This window comes from Athene cunicularia (genome assembly GCF_003259725.1).
Source record: "Athene cunicularia isolate RWA chromosome 22 unlocalized genomic scaffold, athCun1 chr22_part1, whole genome shotgun sequence".
In the NCBI taxonomy this organism is placed as follows: domain Eukaryota; kingdom Metazoa; phylum Chordata; class Aves; order Strigiformes; family Strigidae; genus Athene; species Athene cunicularia.
The window spans coordinates 110,994-122,598 of NW_020799128.1; the positions used below are offsets into that span (position 1 = coordinate 110,994).

The 11,605-nt window shown below is 44.6% G+C and overlaps 1 protein-coding gene across 1 annotated transcript in view; it reads left to right on the forward strand.

The window, feature by feature from the left end:
- The window catches only part of AAK1 (AP2 associated kinase 1), a 74,323-nt gene that overhangs the window by 33,642 nt on the left and 29,076 nt on the right, over window positions 1-11,605 (forward strand). Inside the window, exons 6-10 of the mRNA XM_026862997.1 lie at window positions 5,152-5,273; window positions 6,750-6,831; window positions 8,792-8,924; window positions 10,186-10,289; window positions 11,284-11,363. Of these exons, the coding sequence (XP_026718798.1) occupies window positions 5,152-5,273; window positions 6,750-6,831; window positions 8,792-8,924; window positions 10,186-10,289; window positions 11,284-11,363 (521 nt within the window). The remainder of the gene's footprint in view (window positions 1-5,151; window positions 5,274-6,749; window positions 6,832-8,791; window positions 8,925-10,185; window positions 10,290-11,283; window positions 11,364-11,605) is intronic.

Here is an 11,605-nt window from a genome sequence, read left to right on the forward strand (position 1 = left end):
CTGTTGTTAGTAATGAGGAAAAGTGGGCATAAATACCTCTCTCTATTGGAAGATAAAAAAAGAAATGAGCCTCTTATTGCTGCTTACCATATGTTTACCATCTATAGATCTACTTAAAAACCACCAATGTTTGTGAATAATTCTGTTTTGCACAGGAGATGTGCCAGAATGTATCTGATGAATTATTCACGGTGACTTTCTACCACCTGAAACATTATTGATTTTATAAGGTAGTTCACAGAAAACATGCTGTAAATTTGGTTCCTGGACCCACATTAAAAGGATCCCTCCAGAGATGTTGGCCTTGGGGCAAGAGTCGTTAGAAGCTTTTGAAACTGGCCTCTAACTCTCTGCTGACCATGAAAATGCATTGTAAAACTCTGTGCTTAGCTGGGAACAGAGCTAGGCCAGCAGGGAGAGCTTTTGAAAAATCCCATGCCTGTAATCAAACAAACAAACAGAAAGATCTTCCCTTTCCTCTCAACTAGCTTGTAAAATGCCTGAATAATATATTCAGCCAAGAAGGAGGCTCCTGTGTACATCTGAAATTCAGATGTGCTTTGTGGGTCAGGTTCTGTTTTCGGAGCCTGCAACAGATGTTTGTTTTGTGCCGCTGGCCATGATGTTACAGGAGCAGAAGATGCCACGTGTGCCAACGAGAGCACAGGGGAAACAAATCCTCAGGGATTGGTATGCTTTAGCATGTTTCCAATGACTGTGACCCCACTGCTCGGTCGGTCTGAATGTATGAAACGAGTCTGACATCTGCGTTTTCTAGAGTGAAATGGGTGGAGTCTCGTAAACTTGAGGCCTGGGTTTAAAGCTGGTAAGGTCTGTGGCATCTTGCAGGCGTGTGTATAGGCAAGGAAAATTGGGATGAGAGGGTGAGGCTTAGGAACAGGAACCTCTCAAGTTGATATTAACCCCTGCTGTTACCTTTTTGGCGAATCCAGGGTTTTTTTAATAAAGAACAAACTCGTTGTGTGTCACGTGAATAAAATCTGGGACATCTGTGCTGAGTTAGGAAGTTGATCTGGAGTGTTGCTTTCTACACCGAGTTGAAGTTGAAATGGACTGTTACGGTCTGATGTCCAGCCCACCGCTGCATGCATAGATCAGTGAAGTTTTTGCCAGGCCTGGCTCTTGGTTGGTAAGCTGTGTCCAAGGTCAGAGTTGGCTCTTTGCTTTGAGACATGTTTCTCAGTTGACTATTGTATTATTTCTGTGGTGATGGCCTCTGGAGCTCCAGTCACAATTGGGGATCTGAGTACTAACACAGAATGAATAATTTGGCTATGTTTTGACTTTGAGTTCAAATTTAATAATGCCAAAGGGGAGCTGCAATTCCAAGAGAGATTAAGGGCCAGAGAAGTTTTGTACAAGTCCTGAGTGTAAGAAAGGGCATCCATGGGGTAGGTGTTTTGTTGGGGTGAACACAACCCTCCTGAAGAGTGGGCAGACGTTGACTTTGCAGGCAGCTGCATGCGGACTGGAGGCTTTTTTTTGCCTTCCAGCTCTTTGATGTTGTTCTGATGCTGGAGGTTCCTGCCCAGAGAACTCTGCCAGCAGAAGGGATCGTGTGAATTGTCTTTAAGCCCTTTCAGACAAACGCAGCTGGATTGGTTTCAGCAGCCTGTGGCTGTGATTTTTGAATTAACCCAACAGGCTTTGCCAGAAGCAAGAGCAACCTCCTGTTGGCACAGTCTCCAACTGGTGGGAAGTGACCAACAGCTGGGGACAACAGCACCTTTAAGCAGCGTGCCTGTAGGCAAAAATGGACATCTCGGTGTGAATAAAGGCCACAAAAAAGATAGCATGTCATCTCTGTGTGTGTTTATTAAGGTTTGCCTTCCTGATCTCAACTCTCAGGTGCTGTGTCTGTCCCTGTGCACTTACAGCTGGGATGTACAGGGTGTGATGTTTAATTTCACGTGCTCTGATTGACTGCCACAAAACCAGGTTATATCGATGCTGCTTTTTCCTAAAAAATTAGGAAGCTCCTCGTGCGCTGTCTCTGTGCTGGTTAGGACCCCTGACCTACAGAGGCAGTGTAAGCCTACCGGCAGCGGGCTCGCCTTGTGTAGTTACCTTTGCTGCTTCTTGCAAATGTTTTCCTCACCCTCAGGGTCCAGAGGCCATTGCTGCTCTAGGGCATTTCCCAAAAACTTAATTTTTATCTTCTCTGGAGTAAGAACACTTCCTAGATCTTTAGGTTAGGCTTTTTAACAGTGGAGAACAAGTGGTAATCTTCTTATGGCTATCAGTTGTATCACCCTGGCTGTGAAGTCTCTGCTTCTGAGTTGGACTTTATGCAGAAAAACTGTAACTGTCAGACCCCAGAGGAGTAGGGTTTAGTGAGGTGGAGGGAGAGGAAAATCTATCCAGGGCTGATGATAATTTACACAACTCCGCTATACCTAGTGGCAGTTGTCTGCATAACTTGCTTTACAGTTAACCTGTCTTTCCAGTCTTGTGTCCTATAACATGTGTTGTTCAAAGCACCAGCTTAGAGCCAAGTTTGATTTCTACGGCTCAGAGCTTTCTGCAGTGAGAGGTCTCCCATGTCTACCTGTGAAGCTTCTGCTAGTCTGAACCCATCTGGTTCCAGGATTAGATGACTCGTTTGCAGATGAGTGGCTGAATAGACACTGTAGTAGACACTGCAGGATACAGCAAAATACTCTGTCAGTCAACCCAGAGGATTCTGTTGATCAAAACATTTTTCTCCTTTCCTTTCTCTACTTTCTGAAATAACCAGAAGGTTGTGCTCTCATGTTAAGGATTTAGTTTCTTCTGCTTTCTTTTTAGCAGGAGTCTTCCCTGTGTGGCGCTTCTCTGTGGCGTGATAAGACAGTTACACTGTGCTGCTGTTATCTCTGTGCCTTCTTCCATCGTGCTTCTTTGTAATGCCAAGCCTTGCCCTGATGCTGACAACAAGCCTTTGGCTGGAATTTGTTTGGATAAATCTGTGTTCAGTGTGTGATATGTAAAATTGTTCAGCCCTCTGATGGTAAACCCTTGTATCGACCATGTTAAGAATATGCCTGTGCCAAAACCAGTTAGTGGTCTTAGCTGTCACATTGCATTCATTTCTTTGCTATGAAATACTAAACAAACTTCCAGAAGTAAAGAGTGAATGGTGCCAGGGGAGGAAGGAGAGTTGAAACATCTCTAGAGAGACCTGAAGGTGCTGGAAAGCAGTCAGGAGGTGTACCCTGGTCATGCCCCCCTCCCAGATGGCTACCTGAATTTGGAGATACCGGCTTAGAAGCCGTGGCTCTCACGAGAGGATAAGGTGTGTTGATTTTGCTAGTTAGAGCCTTATTCCTTACCCCTTGCCAGTGTGTGCCTGTGCACTGCTTTTGTGACTTCTGATTTTAGCACCGAAAGGCTTCAGAGGGTAAAGCCAGAAGCTACATTCCGTAACTAACAGAACTTGCAGCAACTCATAGTTTCCCTTAAAGATTCTTGTTTGGGGTCTAAGTCTGGTTTTTAAGTGTTGGTCATGTTAGAGACTGCAGCCAGAGTTGTGGGTACTCAGCAATGCTGAAAAGTGTATTTCAGCTTTCTGAGTGTTTGACTGGAAGAAGGCACCTCCATACTATTTTTAAAAGACGATTTTCTCTGGCCTGGCTGTCAGTAGCAGTAATTTAAATACTTTGTTTCGCTGTTTTTAATTTTTTTTCTTTCTTTCTGGAAGTTACTGAACAAGCCTGGTTGCTGGGCAGTCCAGGGCTGATATTTAATAAAACTTGCAGGATGTTTCAGTGAGCAGTCATGTCAGACTTCTCAGCCAGATAAAGTGGAAGGATTCTTCTGGAAATGTTTGATGAATATTTGCAGGGAATAGGGAATAATGCTGTCAGTGTTGATCTGCTAGGGAGAACATCTGTGTGCAATGCTTTATTCAAAGCAGATGGATAGCAGAGGGGGGAAGGGGTGTTGTTTAACCCTTGGTTTCGAGCCAGCGTTTCCCCCCTCAGCTGCTCTAATTTGGCTGCATTTTCTGATGCTTAAAATGCTGACTACTTCTTTTTCTTTCCTTCTTGTAAAGATCATCCTTGATGGAGAAGCCGACTTCCAAAAGATTTTGTTAGCGAGCACTTATGTGGTGATTTTCTTGAAATATATGAGCAGTATGTTTTATCTTGTTATATCTGAGCATTTGACAGTGATTGAAGATAAATATGTTAAAAATTGTGTGTGTTCCCATGAGAGAACATGCTGTTAATGCCGCTGTACAGATGAGGAACTGGAATACAGGGATGCTCTGCCAAAGCAAAGAGCTGAACCCAGGTTTGTCCACATCTGATGTAGGTGTTGAAACATTTAGACAGCTTGCTTAAGTGGATGCAAACTAGATATTTGTTAATGCATGATTAAGTGTCAGTATTTAGGGAAAGGCAGTGACTGCTGATTTTTATTTTTTTAGCTATCCCAGGTGTTAGTTTCAGCATTTGTTTCAGTTGTCTGATTCAAATTACCAAATACTTGGAAGAAAGGGCTCATCTTCTTAGCAGCCTGGAGGAACCTCTGCTGATACAACCACTGCTGAGGATTGCAGGGTACCCAACACTGCCTGATAACAAGCAGCTGAAGTGTGAGCAGAAGCTGAAGCTTGTTTTGAATGAGACCCTAAGCAGCAGGTGAAATGCAGGCAAAGAACTGAAGGTGTAGTACAGTTCCATGAAGGATAGAAGTGTGTGTGCTGTCATCCATTTGCCTCCCCTCTGCCCCCCTCGACAGCGAGGGGCATAGCCCTTTACAAAGCTGTGGACATCTTGTGTTAGCTGGCTCAAGTTCAGATGCCAGAGTGTGGGTCATAGTAACTCAGAAAAGTTGAACCTGAAAGACTCTGAGACACCTTTCCTGTCCTGAAGCACACAGCAGTCTTAGAGGCAAGGTGATGTGCTTGCAGAAGGAGAAAGGAGAGGTGGCAGGATGGAAGGCAGTGTTACAACTTTGCTTCCACAATTTGACTTCTACTTTAGGGGATGTGACAGGGTTTTGATGCGTATTTTCTTTGCTGTCATGTTATGCTTTCATGTCAGACATGTCTGATATGTCTTCAGGCACTAAAAACCCTGGCTCATGGAAAGGAAGCTGATTTTTTTGTCTGAGTGATTCTGTATTTGTCTGTGATGCTCACAGGTTGAGAACATCCTGCTCCACGATCGTGGCCACTATGTCCTGTGTGACTTTGGAAGTGCTACTAACAAATTCCAGAACCCTCAAACAGAAGGGGTGAACGCAGTAGAGGAGGAGATCAAAAAGTAAGTGTGCTTTTCCTGCTCAACTTGGGCATAGTTTGTGTTTGAAGGGTAATTTTTTCTTCTACTGGGGACTAAATTTTACTCAGTCCCGTTGCAGCAGATTGGGTGCTGCTGCATAGAAGTGTCTACTGCAGGTAAATAAGCGCCTGGGGGAAGGTGAAACAATAAATTGAGCTTGATGTAATTGTTTTGGACCTGAAAGACTGAGTGTGCTAATGCAGAGAAGGTGCCCACCTTGACGAGGTAGTGACATGTTCCGTTATCTATGGGGTCAGTCTATCTCTGTCCTTCATCTCTCTTGGCTTCTTCGGACTGCAGTACAGCAGATGATAAAATCCCTGTCCTCCCTGAGCAACTTGTCATAAATCCTTGTAGTGACTAAGGGAATGCATGGCCTAACTCCTCAGCCTTTCACAGAAAATCTAAGGACCTTGAGGTGTTTAATCTGGCTGCTCCTCCCGCCCCATGCACAGCCACTTATAGTGATGGCAACGAGGTGCACCCTGATGCTCTTAAAAAGGGGACTGGCACTTCGGTAGGACCTAGATCAGGAGTGGAGCAGACTCCAGCTTCTCGGGCTCACTTTGGTTTTAACATTGCTGCTGCAAACTTTACAGTTCTGTTAATACAGTAGTCTGGCTAGAAAACAGCATGTTAGAAATGTGTGCAAATGCCTTCTTTTTGTTAGGATTCGATTACACCTGCATGGATTTCCTAGACTTGACTGAAGTTTTTAGAGTGCTCCTGGTCTGGCTTTGCGGTCCCTTTGGAATGCCCTATTTGTACACTTATTAACAGGCCTACACAAACTTTGCCTTTAGCAATGCTTTCTTGTGATCAAGATAAACAGCATGCAAGGTGCTGTGGCAGAAAGTATAGACCTACTGATAAGAAATCTTATCGTAAGAGTCTTTTAAACTGTGGCGCAGTTTCCAGCTATTCTATTTGTAGTGATTTGTTAAAATGAGGCAGATTCTAGCTATAGTTCAAGATATGAAATAACCTTTCCCTTGTTTGCAGCGGCTCTGAGCGGGAGCCCTGGTATGGAAGTCTGTCTGTTAGAGCCGCGTATCTGGTTACAATCTTTGTAATACAGTTGGCCGAAGCCCCAGCAGCGAGGACATTGCAGAGGACATCTGACTATTGACCTTGTTACTCTGAATCCTTGAATAGTTCACTTCTAGTTCTTGAACTGTACTATTTTGTGAGGAAATTGCTTGCTTTAGAAAAGATCCTGGTTATCGCTGTGGTTTCACAGGCCAGTTTGCAGTGGTTAGTATTTTAGTTAAAGGTATGTAGCAGATGCTGCTGTTAAAAGAGTTTGTTTGGTTTTTTTTCCTATAGATTATCTTCTTTAGTATCCCTTTCCCCAAAATGAATAGGGATGGAGTGAAATTTTAATAATTTGGAAAGGTGACATGGTGAAAATGTATCCGATACTCATTTTGAACTCACTGATAGATCTTTCTGCTACAGGTACACTACGTTATCCTACAGAGCACCAGAAATGGTCAACCTCTATAGTGGCAAACTTATTACTACAAAAGCAGACATATGGGTACGTATAAAAACCGCGTAACGTCGTAGAACCAGACTGCAGCTTGCTTTCATTACTGTAATGAGAGGGTAGCTTTCTGGCTGAGGCTAACCTAGTTTCCTTAAGAGGCTGGACAGTTTCTGAATAAAGAGTTCCTCTGCTTGATGTTTCTGATGAGTTACTGCTGAGCATGGCGGTTTATGGATAAAACATGCATGCTTCTTCACATGCTACCCCCCCCATGTGGTTTTAATTTAGAGATGTATGGAATTCCAGGGTTGAACAGTGCAAACCTGGTGTCGTGTCTTAAGAGTTAAACCAGAAAATTCAGAGTATTGTTACTTCTTGTGCCTGCGTTGGGTTGTAAGCATGTGACATGAAAGTTACTGGTCAGAATTTAGTAGAAAACTAAGAAAACAGACCTTCCCCAGGAGCAATAGTATGCTTGTCCTGGACAGTGTAACACAGGTCTGGGTTGTCAAACCTGGCCAAAGACCAAGCTTTTGTGCTGCTAATGACCAGTGCAGTCTTGCCATGCTTTTCATGTTGAGAGCAAAATGCAACTGGAGTGTAATCCATTACTGGCTAACCTGATCAAGGATGGAAGGCTTCCCCTTTAGTTGGGATGGAGATGAAAAAAAGTCTGTGCTGTTTGTAGTGTAGTGGCAATTTAGCAAATGGGATGCGTTTAAAATGCTAATTCAGAGCATGTTTGTTTGGTTTCCGAAGCCCTGAGCTAGGAAGAAGCCAGAAGCAGCATAAGGAGAGTTCTAATGTGTTCTCAATAGCTCTGCATCTGCATATATAAGAGGGAAAATTGCTGGCGTGACATCTGCTGGGAAGAGTCCTCTGTCCTCTCTGAGCTCAGCTCGGAGTTGGGAAAGCGGCAGCTCCTGTGGGGCTCTTTCTCTGCTGAGTTCAGCAGGACGTTTGTACCAGCGCCGGCTCACTCGCCTGGGTGTTGGAGACCTGGAGAGGGAAGGTCACAGCTGTAACAGCACAAAAAGATTGTCAGGGCCTCCAAGGCAGCCAGAGAACTTAGGATTTGCACTCCTTCCTGTGATGATGTGGAAGGGCAGAGACCCAAAGGCTCTCCTCTTCCTGGCGCGGAAGGAATTTTGTTCTAGTGACCTGCTGAGCGTTTCCAAAGGAGCCTGTGGTGGTGTGCACAGTGGGACCTCGGCTTCAAGGCCTGTTGCAGCATTTGTCCAGCTGGAAAGCTCCCCTTCCTTAAATCTTACCGAGGTTATTTTAAACTAGAGTGCGATTTAATTGTGAAATCCTCTGACAAAAGAGAAGCTGATGATGACTTGCTTAGGATTAGGAAATGTCTCCCCCTCTCCTCTCTGAGATGGTGGGAGTGTTTCATAATTAGCCCTTTGTGCAAAACTTGTATTTTCTTTTGAAATAGGTGGTGGTTTTGGCTGTCAAAAGCAGCCCAGAAATAGATGGAAGGGTGATATAACCTAGCAGCCTGTAGTCTTCTCTGTATATCTCTGCCTGGTACATATTTATAACGATTGAAAGGTGGTTTGAACTTAAGCTTGGAAACAGTTTAGATTTTCTTTGCCAGAATAAATGTATTAAGGAAGATGGTTACCATTTATTTTTGCTGTTACTTTGCTTTTTCCTCCCAGTGTGTGGTGGAAACAGGCTTTGCCTGTTTAATGACTTGCAGGGTCACTCGACGTGTAGCGGTACGTGGGGCTGTGGGGGGGGTGTGATGATACTGCACAGTCCCCCAGATCACAGTATTTCAGCCTAGCAAGGGAAGGCGCTTCATGTATTTGTCTTCCCATGTAACTGTGCTTGTTTTCAAGTCGGTCCCAGGGACGTTAAAATGCAGGCCTGACGTCAGGCGGGACCCCTGTAGTAGAGCACGCTAGAGCACTTTCCCTGCTGTCTGCAATGGTGTTTGGATTGTGCCGTTCCCTGCTTTTCCTCAGTTTGTTGAATCCTTTGCTCTGTTCTCTCTCTTTAGGCCCTTGGCTGTTTACTGTACAAGCTGTGTTACTTCACCTTGCCGTTTGGGGAGAGTCAGGTGGCAATCTGTGATGGCAATTTCACCATTCCAGATAATTCTCGGCACTCACAAGACATGCACTGCCTCATCCGTGAGTGTCTGACAGTGGCGTAAGCTACTTCCACAGAACTAAAAAAACCCCGCAGAAGTGTTTTGTCCTTACGTTCCCTGTTCCTACAGTAAAACCGTTGGTGTTTCTCTTCTTTTAAGAGACTTGCTTGCACAAAGGGGTGGTTAAAGTGATCTTGTAGTCGCTTAGGAGATCACTCTTTGAAAGACAGTTGTGACAAAGAGATCTCTCTTCGGCTAGGCTGCAGTGAACTCCGTGGAAAGGCAGGAAAACAGACAACCATTTGGTTTAAGAGTCCTACAGAAACTTGCACAATAAGCCTATTTATGCAGAAACGTATTTCTCCAGTAATAAATCTATTTGGATAAGGAACTGAAAAGAACCACAGTGACTTAGACGAGCGATAAGAATTCATCTTCTGTGAATTGAGAAACAGAACTGAAATGATTTATAAATAACCCACTGACTAGAGTGAATGTGTAATTAAGGGTACAATGCACTGCTCTTGGCAAAGCTGGGGCAGCTCTCTTGTTTTCAGCACAGCATTGGATTTTTTTTTTTTTTCCTAGCCACAATTTTGACTAACACAGAGTTGGATGTGTTTGCAGAGCAGGCTGGTATTTTTTTTTTTTTCCTTATGTGGTGGTACATGTGCAGCGATGTATGTGGCTGGCCTGTGTTCCTGCCCCACTGGCACACCGGCGCTGGATCAAGCTCTTTTCCCCTGGGTTCACTTGGAAATGCAGAAGTCAAAACCAGTGCTGTTCCCTGACCAAGCAGGCTCCGTTTCCCCTTCTGGCCCTCGAGCCTTCAATAGCAGCTACGAATTTTCATAGCTGCCCTGGAATATATCCCCTAGTCCATCCTGAGTGGCTGTCTTGCCCCTTTTTCAGCTGACCCAGATGATCACCTCAGCCCTGCTGGCCACCGACTGGGTGCTTTGAAAGAGTCACAGCACCCTGTTAGCATCTGCGTATACCAAATGTGGAATCCCGGAATGGTTTGGGTTGGAAGAGACCTCTAAAGCTCACCTCGCCCAGCCCCCCTGCCACGTGCAGGGACATCTTAGGCTAGATCAGGTTGCTCGGAGCCCTGTCTGGCCTGACCTTGAGTGTTTCTAGGGATGGGGCATCTACCACCTCTCTGGGCATCCTGTGCCAGTGTTCTTACCACGCCCATCATAAAAGATTTTTTCCTTATATCTTCTGATACGCTGCCCCAAATGGCTCATGTCGGTCTGTCTGTTCTATTGCTCTGATATTAGCATCTCTGTCTTTTAAAGGGTATATGCTTGAGCCAGACCCTGATAAGAGACCTGATATTTATCAGGTTTCCTACTTTGCATTCAAATTGGCAAAGAAGGAATGCCCAGTCCAGAATGTCCAGGTGAGTGGCGAAGGAATGGGCTGATGTAGAGCTTTGTGGGAGGAGACTGGGGGTGGCAGTTGCTGACTATCGAGCATTCTGCTATATTCTGTCGGTTGTTCCTCGGTTCTGTAATTAGGAGGGTCTGTCGTTTTTTCTTTCCCTCTCTTTTTTGTGACTAGTGCTGTTTGGGTTGGGGTTTTTTAGGAGCTGGGGACAGGAATCATGGTTTTGTTTCATATGTCTTTTATTTCTGTTTGTCCCTGGCTTAACTCCTCACCCAGTTACCATGTGAGGCCAACCAAGAGATCTTGTGCATGTGGACATGAAAAATTAGGCCATGCTTGTGAAACCAATTTGATCTCCCAGCACATTCATCACAGCGTGTGTAATTTGTGCTGCAGTGGGTTTTAAACATAGCAGTTTTGTGTCTGCCGTCTGGCTGGGACTGCGTTTGAACTCCGTCAGGCCTCACACAACCATCTGCCCCTTCTTAGTGTATCCTTATAGACTTCACTTGAAAAATAGTTGATAGGTTGTTTTTTTTTTTAATGGTGCTACACACATCTGTGACATGACATTTTATTGTTTCCAGGTAAGAGGAAACCTATTTTTTTCCCCATGTTCAGGTGGTTATTTACAGTCTTTATGAATAAGACATGTTTTTAGTACTACTATGCCTGTAGCTTTTTTATAGCAGTAGTAATATGTATGGCTGCTATTGTCCCAGGTTGTCTTTTAAAAATACCCAAGTTGTGCTGTGAAGCTTTGTGTTCAGATTCCACACGTAGCAAATAGTCAAAAAGCTGAACTGTGTTTTTCCCTTGTAAAGACTCTCCTAAACTACTGTCTTCTCATGACATTAATATTGAGGGGTCTGTCCTGTGTCCAGCATGAGGAATAATTGTTTTGGGGATCCCCCAATTTCCCTGTTTCATGCGATGCTCTTGCAAATTAGTTCTGACTCTGTCTTCTGCCCTCAAAATACAAAATTTGTTGGTTTTGGGATCTGCAGAATTCTCCAATCCCCGCTAAACTCCCAGACCCGGTTAAAGCAAGTGAAGCTGCTGCAAAGAAGAGTCAACCAAAGGCCAGGTAACCACATCTGCATGATGCTCAGCCCTCTGTTGTCTTTCTGCTGTGGTTAGGAAAGGTGCTTGGTATATTTAGGTGCTTCCTCGTGGGCTCCCATTTACATGTGGAGACAGACACTGCAGTCCTGAGGCTTCTGCTTCAGTGACATAAATAACCATTGATCTCAGTGATCTGAAAGGCAGAAATTGCAGATATTTGGGGAAGTTTTTCTGCTTGGGGGGGGGTGGGGGTGGGACTTGGGC